The sequence below is a fragment of the Chiloscyllium plagiosum genome, unplaced genomic scaffold (assembly GCF_037043375.1).
Source record: "Chiloscyllium plagiosum isolate Xiang-an unplaced genomic scaffold, Cpla_swu_hap1 HiC_scaffold_24, whole genome shotgun sequence".
Classification (NCBI taxonomy): Eukaryota; Metazoa; Chordata; class Chondrichthyes; order Orectolobiformes; family Hemiscylliidae; genus Chiloscyllium; species Chiloscyllium plagiosum.
The window spans coordinates 2399490-2420046 of NW_028270162.1; the positions used below are offsets into that span (position 1 = coordinate 2399490).

General features: G+C 42.5%; 1 protein-coding gene across 11 annotated transcripts in view; it reads left to right on the forward strand.

Moving 5' to 3' along the window:
- Positions 1-20557, forward strand: part of pitpnm2 (phosphatidylinositol transfer protein, membrane-associated 2) — a 489130-nt gene that overhangs the window by 408047 nt on the left and 60526 nt on the right. For 10 of the 11 annotated variants that reach the window (XM_087999844.1, XM_087999838.1, XM_087999835.1 and 7 more), the window contains 2 exons: positions 1072-1191; positions 8418-8629. In XM_087999844.1, coding sequence (XP_087855970.1) covers positions 1072-1191; positions 8418-8629 — 332 coding nt within the window. The remainder of the gene's footprint in view (positions 1-1071; positions 1192-8417; positions 8630-20557) is intronic. The other variant, XM_087999841.1, reaches the window with a different exon arrangement.

Consider the following 20557-nt stretch of genomic DNA (forward strand, 5'->3'; position numbering starts at 1 on the left):
AACATCCTACCTTATCTGAAGAATAAGGAAACATAAACAACTGTTAATTATCTTCAGTGTTTAGAGAGTGTTGCTGGAAAAGCACAGCACATCAGGCAGCATCCAAGGAGCAGGAAAATCGATGTTTTGGGCTCCAGCCCGAAATGTCGATTTTCTTGCTCCTCGGATCCTGCCTGACCTGCTGTGCATTTCCAGCACCACTCTTTCAACTCTGATCTGCAGACCTCACTGACTCCTAGTTTATTATCTTCAGGCTATTGTAGAACTTTCTTTTGTTATTGTCCCACCCATCCCTTGCTCAAGATCTATTTCCTAGCTCTGGGTGAATGGTCATGGACCTGAAATGTTTTGCAGGCTGGATTGTTATCGTAGAGGTGGTTATCCAGAGACACAACGTCCACAGGTCACATTCATGTTGCAGCTGCAGAGAGCTTTATGCAGGATGAAGGACAGATACAAGCAAAAATCACTGAGTGCCTGCTGTTTTACTTGGCCTCAGTCCCAATTTGGTTTCACTGTCCTTTAAGTAAATAGATGACAATATTTAACAGGAAAAACTTTAATCGTGATCATTCCTGGTTGGACTGCTTACAAAAATAACATTCCAAGAAGGAACATACTTCTATTTCTGTAGGTTTATATTCACAATCTTCAGACATCCTAAGGCGAATCCCAAGTAGTAAAGTAACTGTTAAATTGTAGCCACTGCTTTTACATGACACTTGGGCAAGGTGTCTGAATTGTTTCTGTTTCTTTAGAATATTGGGTAGTTGAAATCTTCTGAAGAAATAATGAGATAGTGGAAAAATCATATGGGGAGGACAGTGCAGCATATTCCCTTGTATGGAAAGTAAACATCTTTGCCATTTTCTAAAAAATTAGAATGTTCTTACTTAATTGATTCATCTAAACAAACATGGAATCACTTGACTTGAAGCTTTAAAAATTGAATTTCGTGGTACAAAGGATATATTTTCCAGTCCATAAAGCAGTTTAAGGACAGGCGTGCAAATTTAAAGCACACATTTGTCAGCTCTCATTGCGTATTTAATATTGTCTCTCTTATTGCAGGTATGTTTGATTGGAGATTGTGTTGGGGGAATCCTGGGATTTGATGCACTCTGCTTCAGTAATCAGACAGTCTCTGAGAGCCAGAACAGTAGCAGGAGAGGCAGTGTTGTGAGTGTACAGGTAATGAACAAATCAGATATTAACTTGCTTCCAGCCCATTATCATATTGGAAATAAATTGTGATTCCTTGTCAAGTGGGTTCCTTAAGTATGCTTTGGGAATTGTATTCTCTGATTTGTCACTGAAAGCCAGCGTCATGATCATATCATGAGATGACTTTAAGGAAATAGAGTAACAACCAGATGGCTTCTTATTGGTTAAAATAATAATCTGTTTTAGTTTTCTTCTGTTTTTATTGCACAGCCTGGTTGCCATTTTATGATGTTCTTTTGCAAATTGAATTTGTAAACATTATGCAAACTTGCATATCTTTCACTTCACCATTAAGCTAAGGGACAGTGCCGGTTCACAGAAGAGTACAGAAAGGCATGTCAGGAGCATCAACATTTTTATCTACAAGATAAGACTAGCAGCTTATAATGGATAGGGCTAAACAACTCCACAACCAATGCATCAGATTTAAGCGATGCAGTCTTGCTGCATTCTGTCGTGAGTGGTAGTAAACAATTAAACTAGAACAGCAGGATGTCCTACTAATACCCCGCTCTCATTGATGGGTGAAGACTAGTCTATTAGTGCAAAAGACAAGGCTGAAGTATTTGAATCTATCCAGCCAGAAATGCCAAGTGGATAACCCATCTCGGCCTCCTCTTGAGATCCTCAGCATCACAGATTCCAGTCCTCCAACAATTTAATTCATTTCATGTGATAGCAAGAAATGGCTGTAGGCACTAGATGCTGCAAGGCGAAAGTGGTACTGCAGATTAGAGTCAAGATTAGAATAGTGCTGGAAAATTGCAGCAGGTCAGGCAGCCAACATTTTGGACAAAAGCCCTTCATCAGGTTTTTTCCTGAAACATCAATTTTCCTGGTCCTCAGATGATGCCTGACCTGCTATGCTTTTCCAGCACCACTCTAATCTTGACTAGGTATTGCAAGGCTAGGCTCTGACAAAAATTCCAGCAGTAGTACTAAAGATGTGCTTTCAAGAACCAGCTGTGCCCCTTCCCAAGCTGTCTCAGTACAGCTACTGTACTAGCATTGGACATCAAGGGGAGATGGCACTTCTTGCACATGGATTACTTCAGTGTCTTAGGAGTCACGAATGATACTGAACATTGTGTAATCATCAGCAAACTTCTCCAGTTTTAACCTTATGATAGTGGTAAGTTAATTGAAACTGAAGATGATTGAGGCATGGACACTACCCTGAGGAGCCCTTGCAGTGATGTCCTGGACAGAGATGACTGACCTCTAACAATCATAGACATCTTTCTTTGTGCCATAGTGACCCCAATAGAGAAAGAGATTTCTCCTGATTCTCATTGACTTCAGCTCTGTTAGGGCCACTCTTGGTCAAGAATGATGACACGGTTGGTCAGTGGTTAGCGCTGCTGTCTCGCAGCGCCAGGGAACCGGCCTCAGGCGTCTGTCTCTGTGGAGTTTGCACATTTTCCCCGGGTCTGTGTGGATTTCCACCAGCTGCTCCGGTTTCCTCCCACAATCCAAAGATATGCAGGTTAGGTGAATTGGCCATGCTAAATTGCCCACAATGTTCAAGAATGTGTAGGCTAGGTGCATTAGTCAGCGGTAAATATAAGGTAGGGAAATGGGTCTGGGTGGGTTACTCTTTGGACGATCACTGTGGATTTGTTGGGCCGAAGGGCCTGTTTCCACCCTGGAGGGATTCTAATTCTAAAATGCCTCATGTTAAGAAAAGTCTCCTTTACTTCTCTTGAGTTCAGCTCTTTATCAGTGCTTAAGCCAAGACTTAAATGAGGCTGTCTGCCTTTATTCCTGATGAAGGGCTTTTGCCCGAAATATCGATTTTACTGCTCCTCGGATGCTGCCTGAACTGCTGTGCTCTTCCAGCATCACTAATCCAGAAATTGTCCATCATGTCTTATGCACAAAAAAAAGGACAAATTCTGCCTGGCTAATTACCACCCTATCAGTCTTCGCTCGATCATCAGCAAAATAATGAAAGATGCCATTGACTGCTTTATCAATCAAATTGCTTAGCATCAACCTGTTCACTGATGCTTAGTTTGGGTTCCAGCAGGATGGCGCAGTTCCCGACTTCATTAAAGCAGATGAAAGAGAATCTAACCATCATCCCTTGACATTTGGTGATATTATCATGACCAAATCCCCACTATCAACATTCCAGGACTGATCATTGACCAGAAGCTGAACTGGACCATCTTTATAAACACTGTGGTTATAAGAGTAGTTTACAGACAAAAAATTCTGTTTTAACTCACCATCTATCTCTTGAGTGCATCTTCAATGCACAAGTCAGGGGTACGATGGAATACTTACAATTTGTATGTAGCTCCAACAGCACTCAAGACCTCAGCACCATCCTATACAAATGACCCTGCTTGATTGGCATCACATCTACCATCTTCAGCATTCACTTCCTCCACCACTGATGCACAGCGTAGTAGTGTGGGTCATCTATGAAATTATATTAATATTCCTTCTCTGTTGCTGGGTCAAAATCCTGGAGCTTCCTTCCTAAGAGCTCTTGGATTTACCTAAACTCGATGGACTGAAACAGTTTAATAAGACAGCTCACCACCACTTTCTCCAGAGCAGTTAAGAATGAAGCAATCAGGTAATAAGTTCTGACTTTGGCAGCCACATTCACATAATGTGAAAAAAATCAAAAACCGTTCCAGCAGACCAATAACCTTCGTCTTTCTTGTTACATCAGTGTTATAAGTATTCAATAACTCTGGCCTTCACTGATATCTGGGAGGAGGATTCTGAAGATTAATAATCATCTAAGAAAAACCCTTCTCCTTATCTCTGTCTTAAATGGTTGAGCCATTAAATGTAAGTATTGGGAGGCTTTCAAAAAGGAGCTAGGGAGAGTACTGGTCCAACATGTGCCCTTTTGAGGGAAATGTAGGAGCAATAAGTTCAGAGAATCCTAGATGTCTAGGACAATTCAGGACTGGATGAGGAAGACAGTATAAAAGTTGGCAAGGGTATTCACTTTCATGCCAAATTTCTTCAGCTGTCTGAGGAAGAAGAGACGTTGTTGGGCCTTTGTAGCCAGTACGTCCACGTGAAGAGTCTAAGAAAGCTTGTTGTGAATGACCACTCCCAGGAACTGGACACTCTCCACTCGTTCCACCTCTGTGCTGCTAATGTGTAGGGGGGCATGAGTAACATGCTGCCAAAAGTCAATAATGAGATCCTTGGTTTTGCCGGCATTGAGAGCGAGATTGTTCTCAGTGCACCATTTTTCCAGGTCTTCCATCCCCCGTCTGTAGTCTGTTTTGTTGCCATCTGAGATTCGACCGACTATGGTGGGGTCATCAGCAAACTTGTAAATGGCATTTGTCTGGTATTTGGCGACGCAGTTATGCGTATACAGTGAGTACAGTAGGTGGCTGAGTACGCACCTCTGGGGGGGTTCCAGTGTTGAGTGTTAGTGACGATGAAATATTGTCCACAATCTTCACTGATTGTGGCCGGTGGGTCAGGAAACTGAGGATCCAGTTGCAGAGAGTGGGGTTTAGTCCGAGATCACTAAGTCTAGTCATCAGTCTCGAGGGGGTGATAGTGTTGAAGGCTGTAGTCAATGAGTAGGATCCTTACATAGCTGTTCTTGGTGTCAAGATGTTCTAGGGAGCAGTGAAGGGCAAGTGATATGGAATCTGACGTGGATCTGTTGGTCCGATAGGCAAATTGGAGTGGGTCAAGAGTAGTGGGGAGGCTGGAGTTGATTAATGCCATGACCAGCCTTTCAAAGCACTTCATGACCACCAAAGTTAGAGCCACTGGGTGGTAGTCATTGAGACATGCTGCATGAGCCTCCTTAGGCACTGGGATAATGTTGGCCTCTTAAAACAGGTAGGGACAGTGGCCTGCTTCAGGGAGAGGTTGATGATGTCTGAGAAGACCTCTGCCAGTTGATCAGTGCATGCTCTGAGTGCACTTTCTGGTACTCCGTCTGGTCCCATTGCTTTCACACAAAGGAAAACTGATCTGACCTCTGATGCAGTGACTGTTGGGATAGGTTTGTCAGGACTTGTTGGAATAGGTGTTACCTCTCCACCGAAATTCTGCTCAAAGTGAGTATAGAAGGCGTTGAGACGATCTGAGAGGGATATGTCATCATCTGCCATCTTGCACTGTCTCTTTTTAGAACCTGTGATGTCATTCAGTCCTTGCCATAGTTGCTGGGTGTCTGGGATTCTAGTTTGATTTGGTATTGGTCCTTGGCTATCTTAATGGCTCTGTGAAGGTCATACTTGGATTCTTTATATTTGACAAAACAGACAAATCCCCAGGCCCAGCTGAATTGTATCCCGGGCTGCTGTGGGAAGCATGGCAGGAGATTGCAGGGGCTCCGACACAAATTTTAGTTTCTCTGTGGCCAAGGGAAAGTGCCGGAAGACTGGAGGACAGCTGATTTGGTTCCACTTTTTAAAAAGGGTGGTAGAAATGGGCCAGGAAATTATAGACTGGTGAGTCTCACCTCAGTAGTAGGGACAGCACCTTGGCTCACTGGTTAGCACTGCTGTCTCACAGTGCTAGCAACCCGGGTTCGAATCCAGCCTCAGGTGACTGTCGGTGTGGACTTTGCACAATCTCCCTGTATCTGCATGGGTTTCCTCCAGGTGCTCCGGTTTCTGGCCACCGTCCAAAGATGTGCAGGTTAGGTGGGTTAGCCATGGGAAATGCAGGGATTGGGTAGGTAGTGGAGCTGGGTCTGGGTGGCACATTCTTCAGAGGGTTGATGTGGACTCGATGAGCTGAATGGCCTGCTTCCACGCTGTGGGGATTCTGTGATGCGAGAAAATTCTGAAGGAGAAAATTAATATCCACATAAAAAGACATGGGTTAATTAGGGATAATCCACATTGCTTTGTAAGAGGGAGGTCATGCCTGTTAGAATCTTTTGAAAATGTGATTGTGTGTGGATGAGAAAAGTTCAGTTGATATAGTTTATATGGATTTTAGCAAAGCTTTTGACAAGATCCCACATGGGAGACTGATTGAGAAGGTTAATGCATGTGGAACTGAGGGAAGCTTGGCGAGATGGATCAGAAACTGGTTTAGTAATAGGGCATAAAGGATATTGGTAGAAGGCTGTTTAAGTGACTGGAATCTGGTGTCCAACAGTGTACCACAAGGATCAGTACTAGGACCCTTATTGTTTTTTATATATATAAGTGATGCTGATGGAAACATTGGGGAATGTTAAGAAAATTTGCAGAGGGCACCAAGCTTGGTAGAATAGTTAATAGCAAAGAAGATGGTTGTAGGTTATAGGAAGATACAGATGGGCTGGTAAGATGGGCAGATCTGTGTTAGATGGGATTTAACGCTGATAAGTGTGAGGTGATGCAGTTTGGAAGAGGAAACAAGATGAGGGAGTATTTACTGAATGGCAGGACACTGGGTAGCTTAGAGAAACACAGAGATCTTGGGTAGTTATTTACAAATCCCTGAAGCTTGCAAGCATGTGAATAAGATAATTAAGGCAGTATATGGGACATTTGCTTTCATCAGTCATGGCATAGAGTATAAGAGCAAGGATCTAATGTTGGAGTTGTACAAAATCTCAGGCCACAGCTGGGGTACTGTGTGCAGTTCTTATCACCTCATTACAGGAAGGATATGATAGCATGAGAGTGGATAGATACAGAGGAGGTTCACCAGGATGTTGCCTGAGATGGAGGAATTGAGCTATAAGGAGAGACTAAATAAGCTTGGAATGTTTTCTGTAGAGCAGGGAAGACTGGGGGGGGGGAACATGATTGAGGTGTATAAAATTATGAGAGGTATGGACAGGGTGAATAGAGAGCAGCTGTTCCCCTTGGTTGAGGGGTCAGTCTCGAGAGGGCATAATGTTAGGGTAATGAGCAAGAGATTAAGAGCGGATTTGGGAATAAAGCTTTTTCACTCAACAGGTACCTGGAAAGCACTCCCTGCGAAGGTAGTGGAGGCAGGAAACCTTCCAACCTTTAAAAGATATTTGAATGAGTACTCCAAATATCATAACATTCAAGGATATGGGACAAGTGCAGGAAATTGGAATTTAGTGGTAGTTATGTCGATGCAGACTCAATGGGCCAAAGGGTCTTTTCTGCTCTGTATGAATCCATGTCGTAGTTCTTTTTTTTTAGATTACATTACAGTGTGGAAACAGGCCCTTCGGCTCAACAAGTCCACACTGACCCGCCGAAGCGCAACCCATCCATACCCCTACCCCTACATTTACCCCTTACCTAACACTACAGGCAATTTAGTATAGCCAATTCACCTGACCCTCCCACAATAATAAATATCCTTTCAGCACCCATCTTATCAAGGGTCCCCCCAGAATCTTAGATGCTTCACTGTACATAACCACTTATATTAGATTTTCCTTCTTTACACATCAGTGCTCAATTTGGTGACTTTGATTTACTTGATTACATAGTGTCTGATTTGCCTTGGACCTGTCCCATTACCCTGCAGTGCTTACCTGTCCCTCACTGATAATATGGCATAGATTGGGAACTCTGGAGGAAAGTGATAGTTGATTGTGAGAGCTCAGGATTTTTATCCTTTGTGCTGTGTTGATTCTAAGAACTTTCATGCTGCTGAAAGAGAGGCAGCAATAGCTTGAATTTATGTCATGTGTTTATAACATTAAAAAGTTCCAATATGTTTCACAGACTTTAATCAGTCAAATTTTGGCACCAAACAAAATAATTGGCAGGAAAGGAGAGGATTAAAAGCATCTCCTAATGGTGGAAAGACAAGTTGAGATGTTAGGGGAGGGAATTCTAAGGTTTAAGACCCAGGCAGCTGTAGGCACAGGACTAGTGGTGGGACGAACAAAGTCAGCATGCACTAAATGCTTGAGTTGGAACCTTGCAAACATCACAAAGGGATTCTTTGAGCCAACCTGGAAGTTGAATAATAGAGGGGTCTGATGTTCCATTTTTTCAATGTCAAGTTCTGCCTTCAAATCTCATTTGCGCACTTCCCTACTTAAATGGTTATTAATTAGCAAAAACAATCTGAGGCTGAGGAAACTGAGTTGTTACATCAACCAGTCACGTGAGAGCTATGGTTAAGGGAGTGTGGCGCAATGATGAATCTTGCTTCATGTAAAAGCAGTGCAAGTATAACTAGATTATTTGGCTGAGGTATGATATTGCTGCTGCTGATTTGGGAGCAGTTACCAATTGCCGTGTGCTATAATTGATTTACAGGACAATGATCTATTATCTCCTGGTATAGTTGTGAACAACAGCTGTATGTGCAATGCTTCCAACCTGGAAACCAGCAGGCATCTCAGTAGAAGCAACATTGACATTCCTCGAAGCAGCATGGATAATCCAAATAAACAGCTGCCAAGAAAGAGAAGTGATTCTTCAACATATGAGCTTGACACAATTAAACACCACCAGGCTTTTCTTTCAAGGTAAGACTTTAAAAGATTCGACCAACTGATCTAGAGCAAAATGTACAGACATGTCAATATGTTGTCTTTGCCTAATGAAGGGTATACTTGCTTTAGATGGAGTGCAATAGAGGGTCACTGCACTGTTTCCTGCAATGCAACTAATGTGCTAAAGGAGAGATTGAGTCAAATTTGAATTTAGAAGAATGAAGGATAATCTTATTGAAATGGTAAAATTCTTCAGGGATTGACAGGATAGTTTCTGGAAGAATGTTTTTCCTGACAGGGAAATCTAGAACAAGGGCATGCAGTCTTAAAATGGCATTGCTGTTTCGGATTAGTATTCTCACTGTAGCTGTGACAAAGTTCGATTTTGCCAATATGTGGGGTGTCATTGGAGCGATTTATCACTTTGGCAGGAGGGTAGGGAACTGGGAATGCTGACTCACCTGGCCCATTTTTTCCAATAATATGGCTCACCAATACCTTCTTAAGGGCAAGTTTTGAGAAAATTTGTAGCTCAGGCTGAGGTTTTGGATGTAGGCTTGCTCGCTGAGCTGGGAGGTTCATTTCCAGACGTTTCGTTACCCTACTAGGTAACATCTTCAGTGAGCCTCAGGCAACGCAATGCTAAAATATTCCTGCTTTCTATTTATATGTTTGGGTTTCTTTGGGTGGTAATGTCATTTCCTGTGGCGAAGTCACTTCCTGTTCCTTTTTTTCAGGGGGTGGTAGATGGGGTCTAACTCGATGCTTCTAGGAATTTTCGTGCCTGTCTCTGTTTGGCTTGTCCTAGGATGGATGTGAATGTAAGGATGTTAGTGAGAGAGGGTTATGTCGTTTTGTGGCTAGTCGGTGTTCATGTATCCTGGTAGCTAGTTTTCTGCCAATGTAGTGTTTGTTACAGTCCTTGCACAGTATTTTGTAAATGACGTTAGTTTTGCTTGTTGTCTGTATAGGTCTTTCAAGTTCATTAGCTGCTGTTTTAGTGTGTTGGTGGGTTTGTGGGCTACCATGATGCCAAAGGGTCTGAGTAGTCTGGCAGTCATTTCCGAGATGAGGGCAATTAGAGATGAACATTAAATGCTGGACTAGCCAGTGATAACCACAACCTGAAAATTAATAAGTGAAAATGACCAAAGGTTTGAACAAAAAGGTAAGTTTTAAGGATGTCTTAAAGAATGAAAGAGAGATTGATAGAGATGACTCCAAAGCTCAGGACCTTGACAGCTGATGGCAGGGCACAAGGGGAAAATCCAGAATGTTGAAGATATCAGTGTTGGAGGAGTGTACGTGTCTCAGAAGGTTGTAGGTCTGAAGGTAGCTACAGATCTGGGGAGTAGTGAGTCTTTGGAACAATTTCAAATTAGCTATGAATTTTAAAATCAAGGAATTATTGGACTATGAACCAATATAAGTCGGTAGGCGCAGGCCAAAGGTATTTGGAGCATGTTAAGGCAATGCCAGAGTTTTGCATGAGTTCACATTTAAAATAGAACATGAAAGGCTGCGCAGTGTGCATTGGGATGATCATGTTTAGAGATAACAACATCAAAGGTGGTTGAGGTAGTTCAACAAGGGGCACTACAAATTTATGCAGGATAAAATGACAGCAATACTTTACAAATGTAAAACACCTTTAACACCTAGAAAGAAAGATGAGAGAAAAACAGACATCACTGCTGAATCTCCCAGCATTGTTAAAAATTTTATTTCAGCTTTTCTTTTACAACAGCATTTTTTACATGCACTACAATTTGTTAATAAAAGCTTGAATTAGTTATAGATCTGTACACCTGTGCAAAATGTTGGGAACTGGCGAGTAACGTGGGAAAATGTGAAGTTGTTTGTTTTAGAAGGGTGGGCAAAGGAACAGTATTATGTAAATGGAGGAAAAAACTGCAGAAAGCTGCAGTAAAAGGGACTTTTATTAGTGTCACATGTATCAAAGAACAGTATTTATCCTGTCAAGCCCTGTAAGAATCCTGTATGGTTCAATGAGATCACCTCTCATTCTCCAATGAGTCCCAACCTGTTAAATTTTGCACATAAGACAATGCCTCCATAATTTGGGATCATTTCCCTCATCCAAGTCATTACAAGATGTTGTAAATAATTGTGGCCTCAGCACTGATTCCTATGGTACACCACTAGTTATAGGTTGCTATCTTGAAAATGACTCCTTGATGCCACCTCTCTGTTTTCTATTAGTTAGCCAATCCTCTGTGAATTGAAGGTTTTAAACTTCACCGAGACACGAGACACTAATGTAGCGTATAGTATCTCCCAACCGCCTTCCTCCTCTAACCAAAATAAAACTCTGTTGTGTTGAGAAGGTCAGGTTTTGTTATTTCTTATTTTATCATGTGATTGGTGAAAATTTTTCTTTTTTTCTTTTTTCATGTACCTATTATTTGATAATATAGTTGGACTAAGTTAAGCTTAAAATTAAAAATGGCAGGAGATGTCAGACCCATGTTATGCTCCTCTTGCTCAATGTGGGAGCTCAGGGACGCTCCCTGAGAGCAGGAAGTGTGTCCAACTGCAGCTCTTGTTAGACCCCGTGATGGCTCCGGAGCTGCAGATGGATTCACTTTGGAGCATCTGCAATGCTGAGGAGGCTGTGGATAGCACGTTTAGTGAATTGGTCATACTGCAGATTAAATTGCTGAGGGAGAAAGGGAATGGGTGACCAAAAGGCAGTGCAGGAAGGCAGTGCAGGTGTCCCCTGCGGTCATCTCCTTCCAAAACAGATATACTGTTTTGGATACTGTTGGGGGAGATGGCTCACCAGGGGAAGGCAGCAGTGGTCAGGTTCATGGCACCGTGGCTGGCCCTGCTGTACAGAAGGGCTGCAAAAAGAGTGGAAGGGTTACAGACATAGGGGATTCAATTGAAAGAGGAGTAGATAGGTGGTTCTGTGATTGAAAACGAGACTCCCTCATGGTATATTGCCTGCCAGACGCACGTGCCAGGGATGTCTCAGATTGGCTGCAGGACATTCTGAAGGGAGAGGGTGAACAGCCAGCTGTCATGGTAAATATAGGCACCAATGATGTAATTAAAAAATGAGATGAAGTCCTACAAGCAGAATTTAGCGAGTTAGGTGCCAAATTAAAACATTGCAGCTTGAAGGCGGTGGAATGGGGTCAGGATCCAAGATGGCAGCATTCTAACAGGTCTGCCTTTTGAGCTCTGCACTGTAATTCAGGCAAGGTTGTGCGTTTACCCTCCCCAGCAAAGCTATTTTGAAGAACATCGATAGTTTAATATCAGTAGAATTGCAACATGTCTTTTTTTTAAGTAAGGGAAGATGACTACAGGCAAAGGACCAAGTAAATCGCAACAGGCAGGACTCTACCTTGCAGCATCAGACACTCCCGGGAAATCCCAATGGACTCACCTACACAGCAAGGCCTGGCTGCAGAGTTCGCGAAACTCCAGGAGATGATCAAGGCATTGATTGTAGAGAGTCGGGCTAGGCTCTCAGCCGATCTCAGCCATTTTGCAGAAGCCTGGGCTGAGCTGCAGAGTCTCAGGAAGCGAGTGGAGGATGTTGAGCAGCGGACTGCGACATCAGAGACCGTGGTCGAGTCCTCGTTGAGACGTATCCATGCTCTGGAGGAGCAAGTATGGGCCATAGTAGAACAGGTCGACGATCTTGAGGAAAACATCCAGGTGGTAAGGCTGCCGGAGCGAGAGGAAGGCACGCAGCCAGCCAGGTTTTCTCGAAGAATGACTGCCATGATTTCTGGGCTGGGAAGCTGAGGCGGGCCAGGTGCAGATTCAGAGAGCTCACCGGGTGGCGGTGCACAGGCCCGGTTAGGGCTAGCACCCCGGCCTGGTCCTAGTGCGATTCCAGTTCTATAGGGAGAAACAAAAGGCAATGGAAGTCTCCAAGCCCTGATTTATAAAGGATCAAAGATTATGTTTTTCCAGGACTTCCTGCAGCCATGATCCGCAAAAGGAAGTCCTTTGATGAGGTGAAGAAGAGACTGAGGGATCTGGATATTCAGTATTCCATCAGCTGTCTGGCAGTGCTCCACTTTAATCACGAAAGGTCTGTGCATGTCTTTGAATCCTCAGAAAAAGGGAAGAACTTTCTGCACACTTGGAAATAGACTGGAGGTCCAAAGAACATGGAAAATAATGGTTCTCTTTTCTTTTCCCTTTTTGTTCTCTACCTAGTGTACTTCTCCTTTGTCTTTATTATTTTATTACAGAAAGTGTTTTTTTTCTTCCCAGTGCTAATTGAGATCAGTGTAGGGTTGGGGAAGGGTGAAGTGCCCACTTTTAATTTCTTTGTCCATAATACCTTTTTTGTTATCCTTCACCTGAGTTTGGGTCACAGTTCAAACTAGAAGGAGTTATGAAGGTGTATGTGGGTAGTGTAAGCGTTCCCTGTGGGCAGGGGAAGAGTTTCCCATCAAGACTTTGCATGTTGTAATTGGTTTAGTTTGTTGGTTTTTAGTAGAGGTAGGTTTTGACAGGTTTTTGTTAATGTAGTTTTAGTGTGTGTATTTTCTAGACTCCATGAGTCTCCACTTATTTACACTTGTTGCATTGTGAGTAGGGTTCTTGTTCTCGGGAGTTCAAGGGATGTTATAGAGGGATATGGCTAAGAGTCTCCTTAAATGGTGCACTTGGAATATTAAGCAGAGTCACTCACCAGTCAAGAGAAAAAAAGTACTTTCGAGTCTCAGCAAGGAGAGGGTTGATATTGCCCTGTTGCAAGAAACCCATCTTAATGATAAGGAGCACCTAAAGTTACAGCGGGGTGGGTTTGATTGGCTGTTTTTGTCGTCCTTTAACACTAAGAGCAGGGGAGTGGCCATACTTGTCCAGAAGAGTCTCTCATTTAAATTATTAGATCAAGTTAAAGATGAATATGGGTGGTTTGTAATCCTTAAAGTTTTAATACATGGTGAAGAGTATGGCATCCTAAATGTTTACTGAACCCCGGCACATCTGTCAAATTGCTGATTGATGCACTTTCTAAGTTGATTGCCCTTGGAACACAACACACTATCATGGAGGAGATTTTAATCACCTCATAGACCCCACAGTGGATAGAATGCCCAAAGGTCCACCAAATATATCTCTGCAATCCAAGCAACTGGTTGACTTATGCGTGGAATTGGGGCTGATGGATGCTTGGAGATGTCTCCACCCTACGGGTAGAGACTTCACCTTGTTGTGGTTCTGTTCGCCGAGCTGGGAATTTGTGTTGCAGACGTTTCGTCTCCTGTCTAGGTGACATCGTCAGTGCTTGGGAGCTTCCTGTGAAGCGCTTCTGTGATGTTTCCTCCGGCATTTATAGTGGTTTTAATCTGCCACTTCCGGTTGTCAGTTCCAGCTGTCCGTTGCAGTGGTCGGTATATTGGGTCCAGGTCGATGTGCTTATTGACCCAATATACCGACCACTGCAGCGGACAGCTGGAACTGACAACCGGAAGTGGCAGATACAAACCACTATAAATGCCGGAGGAAACATCACAGAAGCGCTTCACAGGAGGCTCCCAAGCACTGAGAATGTCACCTAGACAGGGGACGAAATGTCTGCAACACAAATTCCCAGCTCGGCGAACAAAACCACAAGAATGAGCACCCGAGCTACAAATCTTCTCACAAACTTTGAACTTTACCTTTTTCTCTAATCTGCACAAGTGTCATACCAGGATTGACCTTTGTTTAGCTCCCTCAGTTTTTCTGGATTGGGTGATGAGCTGTAAAATTGGAAATGCAGCCATTTCCGATCATGCAGCAGTGTATGTGGAGGTTGAGATTAAGCAATGGAACAGGTTCGCGGCATTGGCGAATGGATCCATTTATTGAGTTTATTGAGGAATTCTTGAGTGACTTTAAAGCGTTCTTGGCTATCAATTCAGGTATGACTAGTAACCCGTTTGTACTGCTATAGCCAATGCTAGAGGGGTAGTTATCTCTTACTCAGCCAGTCGGAAGCAACAGAAGAGACAGCAACAACATCTGCTCAAGACCCAGTTGAAGGCAGCCGAAACAGCATATTTTGATAGGCCATCAGGGACTAAATTGCAGCGAGTCATGGCTCTCCGGGTTGCTTTGAACTCCATGCTCACTCAGTGAAGAGAAAGCTCTCTTTTGCGAAACAAAGGCTGTTTGAGCATGGTGATAGGCCTGGCAAATACCTGTCATATCTGGTCAGGAAAAAGAGCATCCTCCAATCCATTACACCAATTAGAGAAGGCACTGGGATTCTTAAGTGTGACTCTAAAAAGATTAGTGCAGCATTTTAGAGTTTTTACTCGAGTTATATCCTACGGAATGCTGTGAGGATCGGTGGGCTGAGATGGTATCTTTAAGAACCTGGATCTTACAGGTTTGACATCAGAACAGCCGTCTCTTCTTAACGCCCCCTTGATTGTGCAAGAGATACAGGAGGCAGTAAGGCAGCTCCAAAGAGGGAAGGGAAGGCATCCAGCCCTGATGGTCTCCCGAGTGAATCCTACAAAGAATTTATAAATGTCTTGTCAGGGCCAACACTGGACATGTACAACTACTCGTACAGTCATGATTGCCTCCCACCATCCCTGAGAAAGGCTAACATCTCTCTCATTCTCAAGAAAGTGAAGACCCCGGAGGACTGTGTTTCATATAGGCCCATCTTGCTTTTAAATTCGGACTTTAAAATTTTATCCAAGACACTTGCATTGAGATTGGAGAAGGTGTTGCCCTAATTTGTTAAGGAGGACCAAACAGGTTTTATAAAGGATGTACGTCCTCTAATAATATTAGAAGATTACTGAATATTGTCCAAATGTGTCAACAATGATCGGTTCAGGGTTTGGTGATCTCTTTGGTTGCAGAGAAGGCATTCAATTGGTTGGAGTGGCCATATCTTTTTTATACTCTGGAGTGGTTTGGTCTAGGTGAAGTCTTTGTCAGATGGGTGGAGGTCCTGTATAGTGATCCTCTAGCTGCAGCTCTCACCAATGGTGTAAGATCCAGTAATTTCAGTTATGGTAGGGACAGTCGGCAAGGTTGTCCCCTCTCACCGCTACTGTTCACATTGGTGATTGAGCCACTGGCAGAGGGGGCTATCTGTAAGGATCCTGACATAGCGCCCCAGAAGTGGAATCAAGGGCACATAAGATTACGTTATATGCAGATGATTTTCTCTTCTTCTTATCAAACTCAGCAGTTTCTGTACCCCATTTAATGCAATGTATTAATTTATTTGGCTCTTTTTCAGGATATATGATCAATTTTGCAAAGTTGGAGGCTATGCCCGTGGGGGTTCTTAAGGCAATACCTGATATTAAAGGTGAAGTACGATTTCCCCTTTAAATGGTCGCAGGGGGTTTTCTTTATTTAGGTATTTTTGTTACTCCCACCTTTGATCAGTTATTTAAGGCAAATTTTGCTCCTTTGGTAAGATTAGAAAGACCTTCAAACATGGGAAGCCCTTCCAATCTCCTGCTAAGGACGAATAGCCCGTATCAAAATGAATGTCTTTTCTCTTCTGTCATATCCCATTTGAATGCTTCATCTGATATTTCCCAGGCAAACGTTGTGGAGACTCACTGGTTGGTTTAGTTTGTTTGCCATCACAGGCAGCCCCTCATTAAGCTTGCCAAATTGCAGCTACCCCAAGGATTGAGGGGAGTAGACTTTTGGATATTAAGAGATACTAATTAAGCTCCTTTCTGTCCTTGGTGAGCCACTGGACTTGAGGGCCCGAGATCAATATGGCTCGATATTGAGGCCTCCCATTCAAAGTGCCCCCTTACTAGTTGTTTATGGATAAGATGAGGACAGTTCGGGAATACTGTCGGAATCCAATCATTATAAATACAGTCAAAGCATGGAGAGCAATGCAACAGAGCAAGGGCAGAATATCTGAAATCTCCTTTCTTAACTCTGTAGTTGGTATGCCAGGATTCCGGCCAGGGATGATGGACCCTGGATTCAAACTGTGGGCAACTAGGGAAGTCACCGTTTAAGGGGAGGTCATGATGTCCTTTGACCAAATTAGCTGCAAGTATGGATTGCTGAGCAGGGGTCTTTCTCGTTACTTTCAGGTTAGGGATTTTATCCAAAACTAGACTACAGTTTTGACCAACCCCTATAGGCCTTTTACGGAGAAGAGAGAGAGCTTCATGCTGTAAGCACTCTATCAGTTAAGACCGTTATGAAGATGTGGGTGTACTGTTATGAAGATGTATATAGCGTTAAAAGCTAGCAGAACTACCTGACACAGCACCAAGTGTTCTGAACAAGATATAATGTAACATTTGGTCAAACAACTCGATTAGCTGGTTGCCTAGAGACGACAAAACCAATTTAAATTGGGCCAATCAGTTTAAATAATACCCAAAAAATACCAAACTCCAATCAAGTTTGACTTTTATATATTAACAATCTTTAAAGCAAATGACACAAGCTGATGCTTTGGGTGTATAAGACCGGCGAAAATTGAATAGTTGGGAGGAGAACTGCCAAGCCAGCGACATCTGCAGACTGCCCAGAAAAAAAGCTGTCTTAAAGGTACCTTTATTGATCAGTAACCTGTGAAACAGAAATCCCTAAGAAGAAGAAAAGAAGACTGTGGAAGATAAGAGAGGATTAGACATCCAGCTGGTTTTGAAAATTTGAATATTTGGTAAATGGGGGTTTTATTGGACTAGTATTATAGAAGGGAAAGTAAAAGATAGATTAGATGAAGGAGTTGTAAATTGTTTTTTAGTTAATTATTCTCTGTTATACTTTAAGAAATAAAGTTGTTAATTTTACTTTTAAATAGTTCTTGGTCTCGAAATTTCACAGATTACAGCAGGGGATAAATCTTTGCTGTGTTGCTGGTTTAAACTAAGCAGGAGGGTTTACCCTGTGTCATAACAGTTTGGGGGCTTGTCACTGAGATTTGAATGGTTTGGGGGCACATTGCTGGGACTTGAACAGTTTGGTGGCTTTTGTCTGCGATTTGAACAATTTGGGACTTGGAATTTAGGATTTGAACAGGTTTAGACAGATTTGAATAGATTTGGAGTACACAAAATCCCACCAGATTTAGACATTTGCAGGTTAGGGTCCTAGATCGTTAAATAAAATGTAGATGAGAGAATTTGTTTAATTTCAGTGACTTATGGTTGATTAAATTAGAAGTGAGAGAAATGGCTCTTAAAATTGCTATAAAGAGGTTCTGGGATTTGAAGATTATTCTCAAATTTGCCAAGAAAGTTTAGAAGGAAAGAAAAAGGCCATGCTTTTAGAATTAGCAAATAAATTAGATTTGGGTTTAACCAAGGACAAAAGTAAAACTGAAATTGTAAGGGAGTTACTCAAACACTTAGGTGTGTCAGACAAACATACAAATGTAGTAGAGGAAGAAAAACTTAAATCACAATGGAGGAAAATGGAGTTAGAAGATAAACAAAGAGAGAGGAAAGAGAGAGAGGAAAAAGAAAGAGAGAGAAGCTTCTTAACCGAGCAAAAAGAGAGAATTTGAATTTGAGAAGTTGCGACTTAGCCGTAGTCATAGATTCATAGAGATGTACAGCACGGAAACAGACCTTTTGGTGCAACCGTCCATGCCGACCAGATATCCCAACCCAATCTAGTCCCACCTGCCAGCACCTGGCCCATATACCTCCAAACCCTTCCTATTCATATACCCATCCAGATGCCTTTTAAATGTTGCAATTGTACCAGCCTCCACCACATCTTCTGGCAGCTCATTCCATACACATACCACCCTCTGTGTGAAAAAGTTGCCCCTTAGGTCTCTTTTATATCTTTCCCCTCTCACCCTAAACCTATGCCCTCTAGTTCTGGACCCCCCACCTCAGAGTAAAGACTTTGTCTATTTATTCTATCCATGTCCCTCATTATTTAATAAACCTCTATAAGGTCACCCTTCAGCTTCCAGGGAAAACAGCCCCAGCCTGTTCAGCCCCTCCCTAAAGCTCAGATCCTCCAAAGTCAAGTTAACAGGATGGAGATTAAAAGAGACGGTAGTGATATTGTTACGACATGGGTAAACTCTCCGGCTTAATTTAAAATGGAAAAGATTTATCCTGTGCAGTAATCTGTAAACTTTGAAGTGGCCAACAACTATGTAAAGTAAAAATTAGAAACTTTATTTCTTAAAGTATAACAGAGAATAATTAACCACTATTTACAATTTCTTTCTCTAACCTATATTTTACCTTCCCTTCTATAATACTAGTCTGAAAAAAGTCCTAATTAAGATTTACAAAATATCACTTATCTCAAAGCCATTCTCCCTGTGTCTGCATGGGTTTCCTCCCACAGTCCAGAGATGTGCAGGTTGGGTGGATTGGCCATGCTAAATTGTCCATAATATTCAGAGATATGGGGCGGCACAGTGGCTCAGTAGTTGGCACTGCTGCCTCATAGCACCAGGGTCCCAGGTTCGATTCCAGCCTTGGGTGACTCTGTGTGGAATTTACATATTCTCCCCGCGTCTGCGTGGGTTTCCTCCCACAGTCCAAAGATGTGCAGGATGGGTGAATTGGCCATGCTAAATCACCCATAGTGTAAAGTGCATTAGTGGGGGTAAATATAGGGTGGGGGAATGGGTCTGGGTGGGTTGCTCTTCGGAGGAGAAAGTGAGGTCTGCAGATGCTGGAGATCAGAGCTGAAAATGTGTTGCTGGAAAAGCGCAGCAGGTCAGGCAGCATCCAGGGAACAGGAGAATCGACGTTTCGGGCATAAGCCCTTCTTCAGGAATCATTTAATGCTCTTCGGAGGGTCGGTTTGGACTTGTGAGGCCAAAGGGCCTGTTTCCTTACTGTAGTGTATCTAAACCAGGCAGCTGTAGGTTCTTGTCTTTGGATCTTCCTGTGTCTTCTTTTCCCCTTGTTAGGAATTTCTGCATTGCAGGTTACTGATCGAAAAGGGACTTTGAAGAGAGATTTTCTTTTCAAGCATTCTATATACTGGGACTTGGCAGTTCTCCTCTTATACCCCAGAGCATTGGATTGTGTCATTGGCTTTTAAGATTGTCAATATACTCAATTCAAACTTGATTGGAAATTGGTATTTTTATTGGTGTATAATTTAAACAGATGGGCCAAATTTGAATTTGTTTTTGTCTTCAGGCAACGAGCTACTCAAGTTGTTCAACCCAATGTTACTTACATTGTTCCCTTATTGACAACACTTGGTGCTGTGTCCGATAGTTCTGCTGCTTTTAATTCTCTTAAAGGTACACCCACATCTTCATAACAATATATACAAATATATCAAAACTCTGCCACATTTTGATGAGAAAGATGTTGAAGCCTTATTTATTTCATTTGAAAAAATGGCTAGGCAGATGGAGTGGTCTGAGCATTAATGGGTAGTTCTAGTTCAGACTAAACTGGTAGGCAGAGCTAGTGAGGCATTTGCCACACTGTCAGATAAGGTGTCAAGAGATTATGAATTGGTTAAACGGGCTATTTTCAGTGCTTATAAACTGGTACCAAAAGCATATAGACAGCGGTTCAGAAACAAAGAACAAAACCACGTCAGATTGATGTGGTGTTCAAAAGAATTAAACGTTGTTATTTTGATTGATGGGTGCATGCTTTAAAAATAGAAAAGGCCTTTGAGGCTCTATGAGAGATTATTCTACTGGGGGAGTTTAAAACCTCACTTCCAGAGATGCTAAGAATTCACGTGGAGGAACAGAAAGTTCAATAAGTGAGAAGGGCAACAGAATTAGCAGATGAATATATATTAATGATATAGAAGATGGTATTAGTAATAACATTAGCAAATTTGCTGATGATACTAAGCTGGGTGGCAGGTTGAAATGTGAGGAGGATGTTAGGAGATTACAGGGTGACCTGGACAGGTTAGGTGAGTGGTCAGATGCATGGCAAATGCAGTTTAATGAGGATATGTGTGTGGTTATCCACTTTGGTGGCAAGAACAGGAAGGCAGATTACTACCTAAATGGAA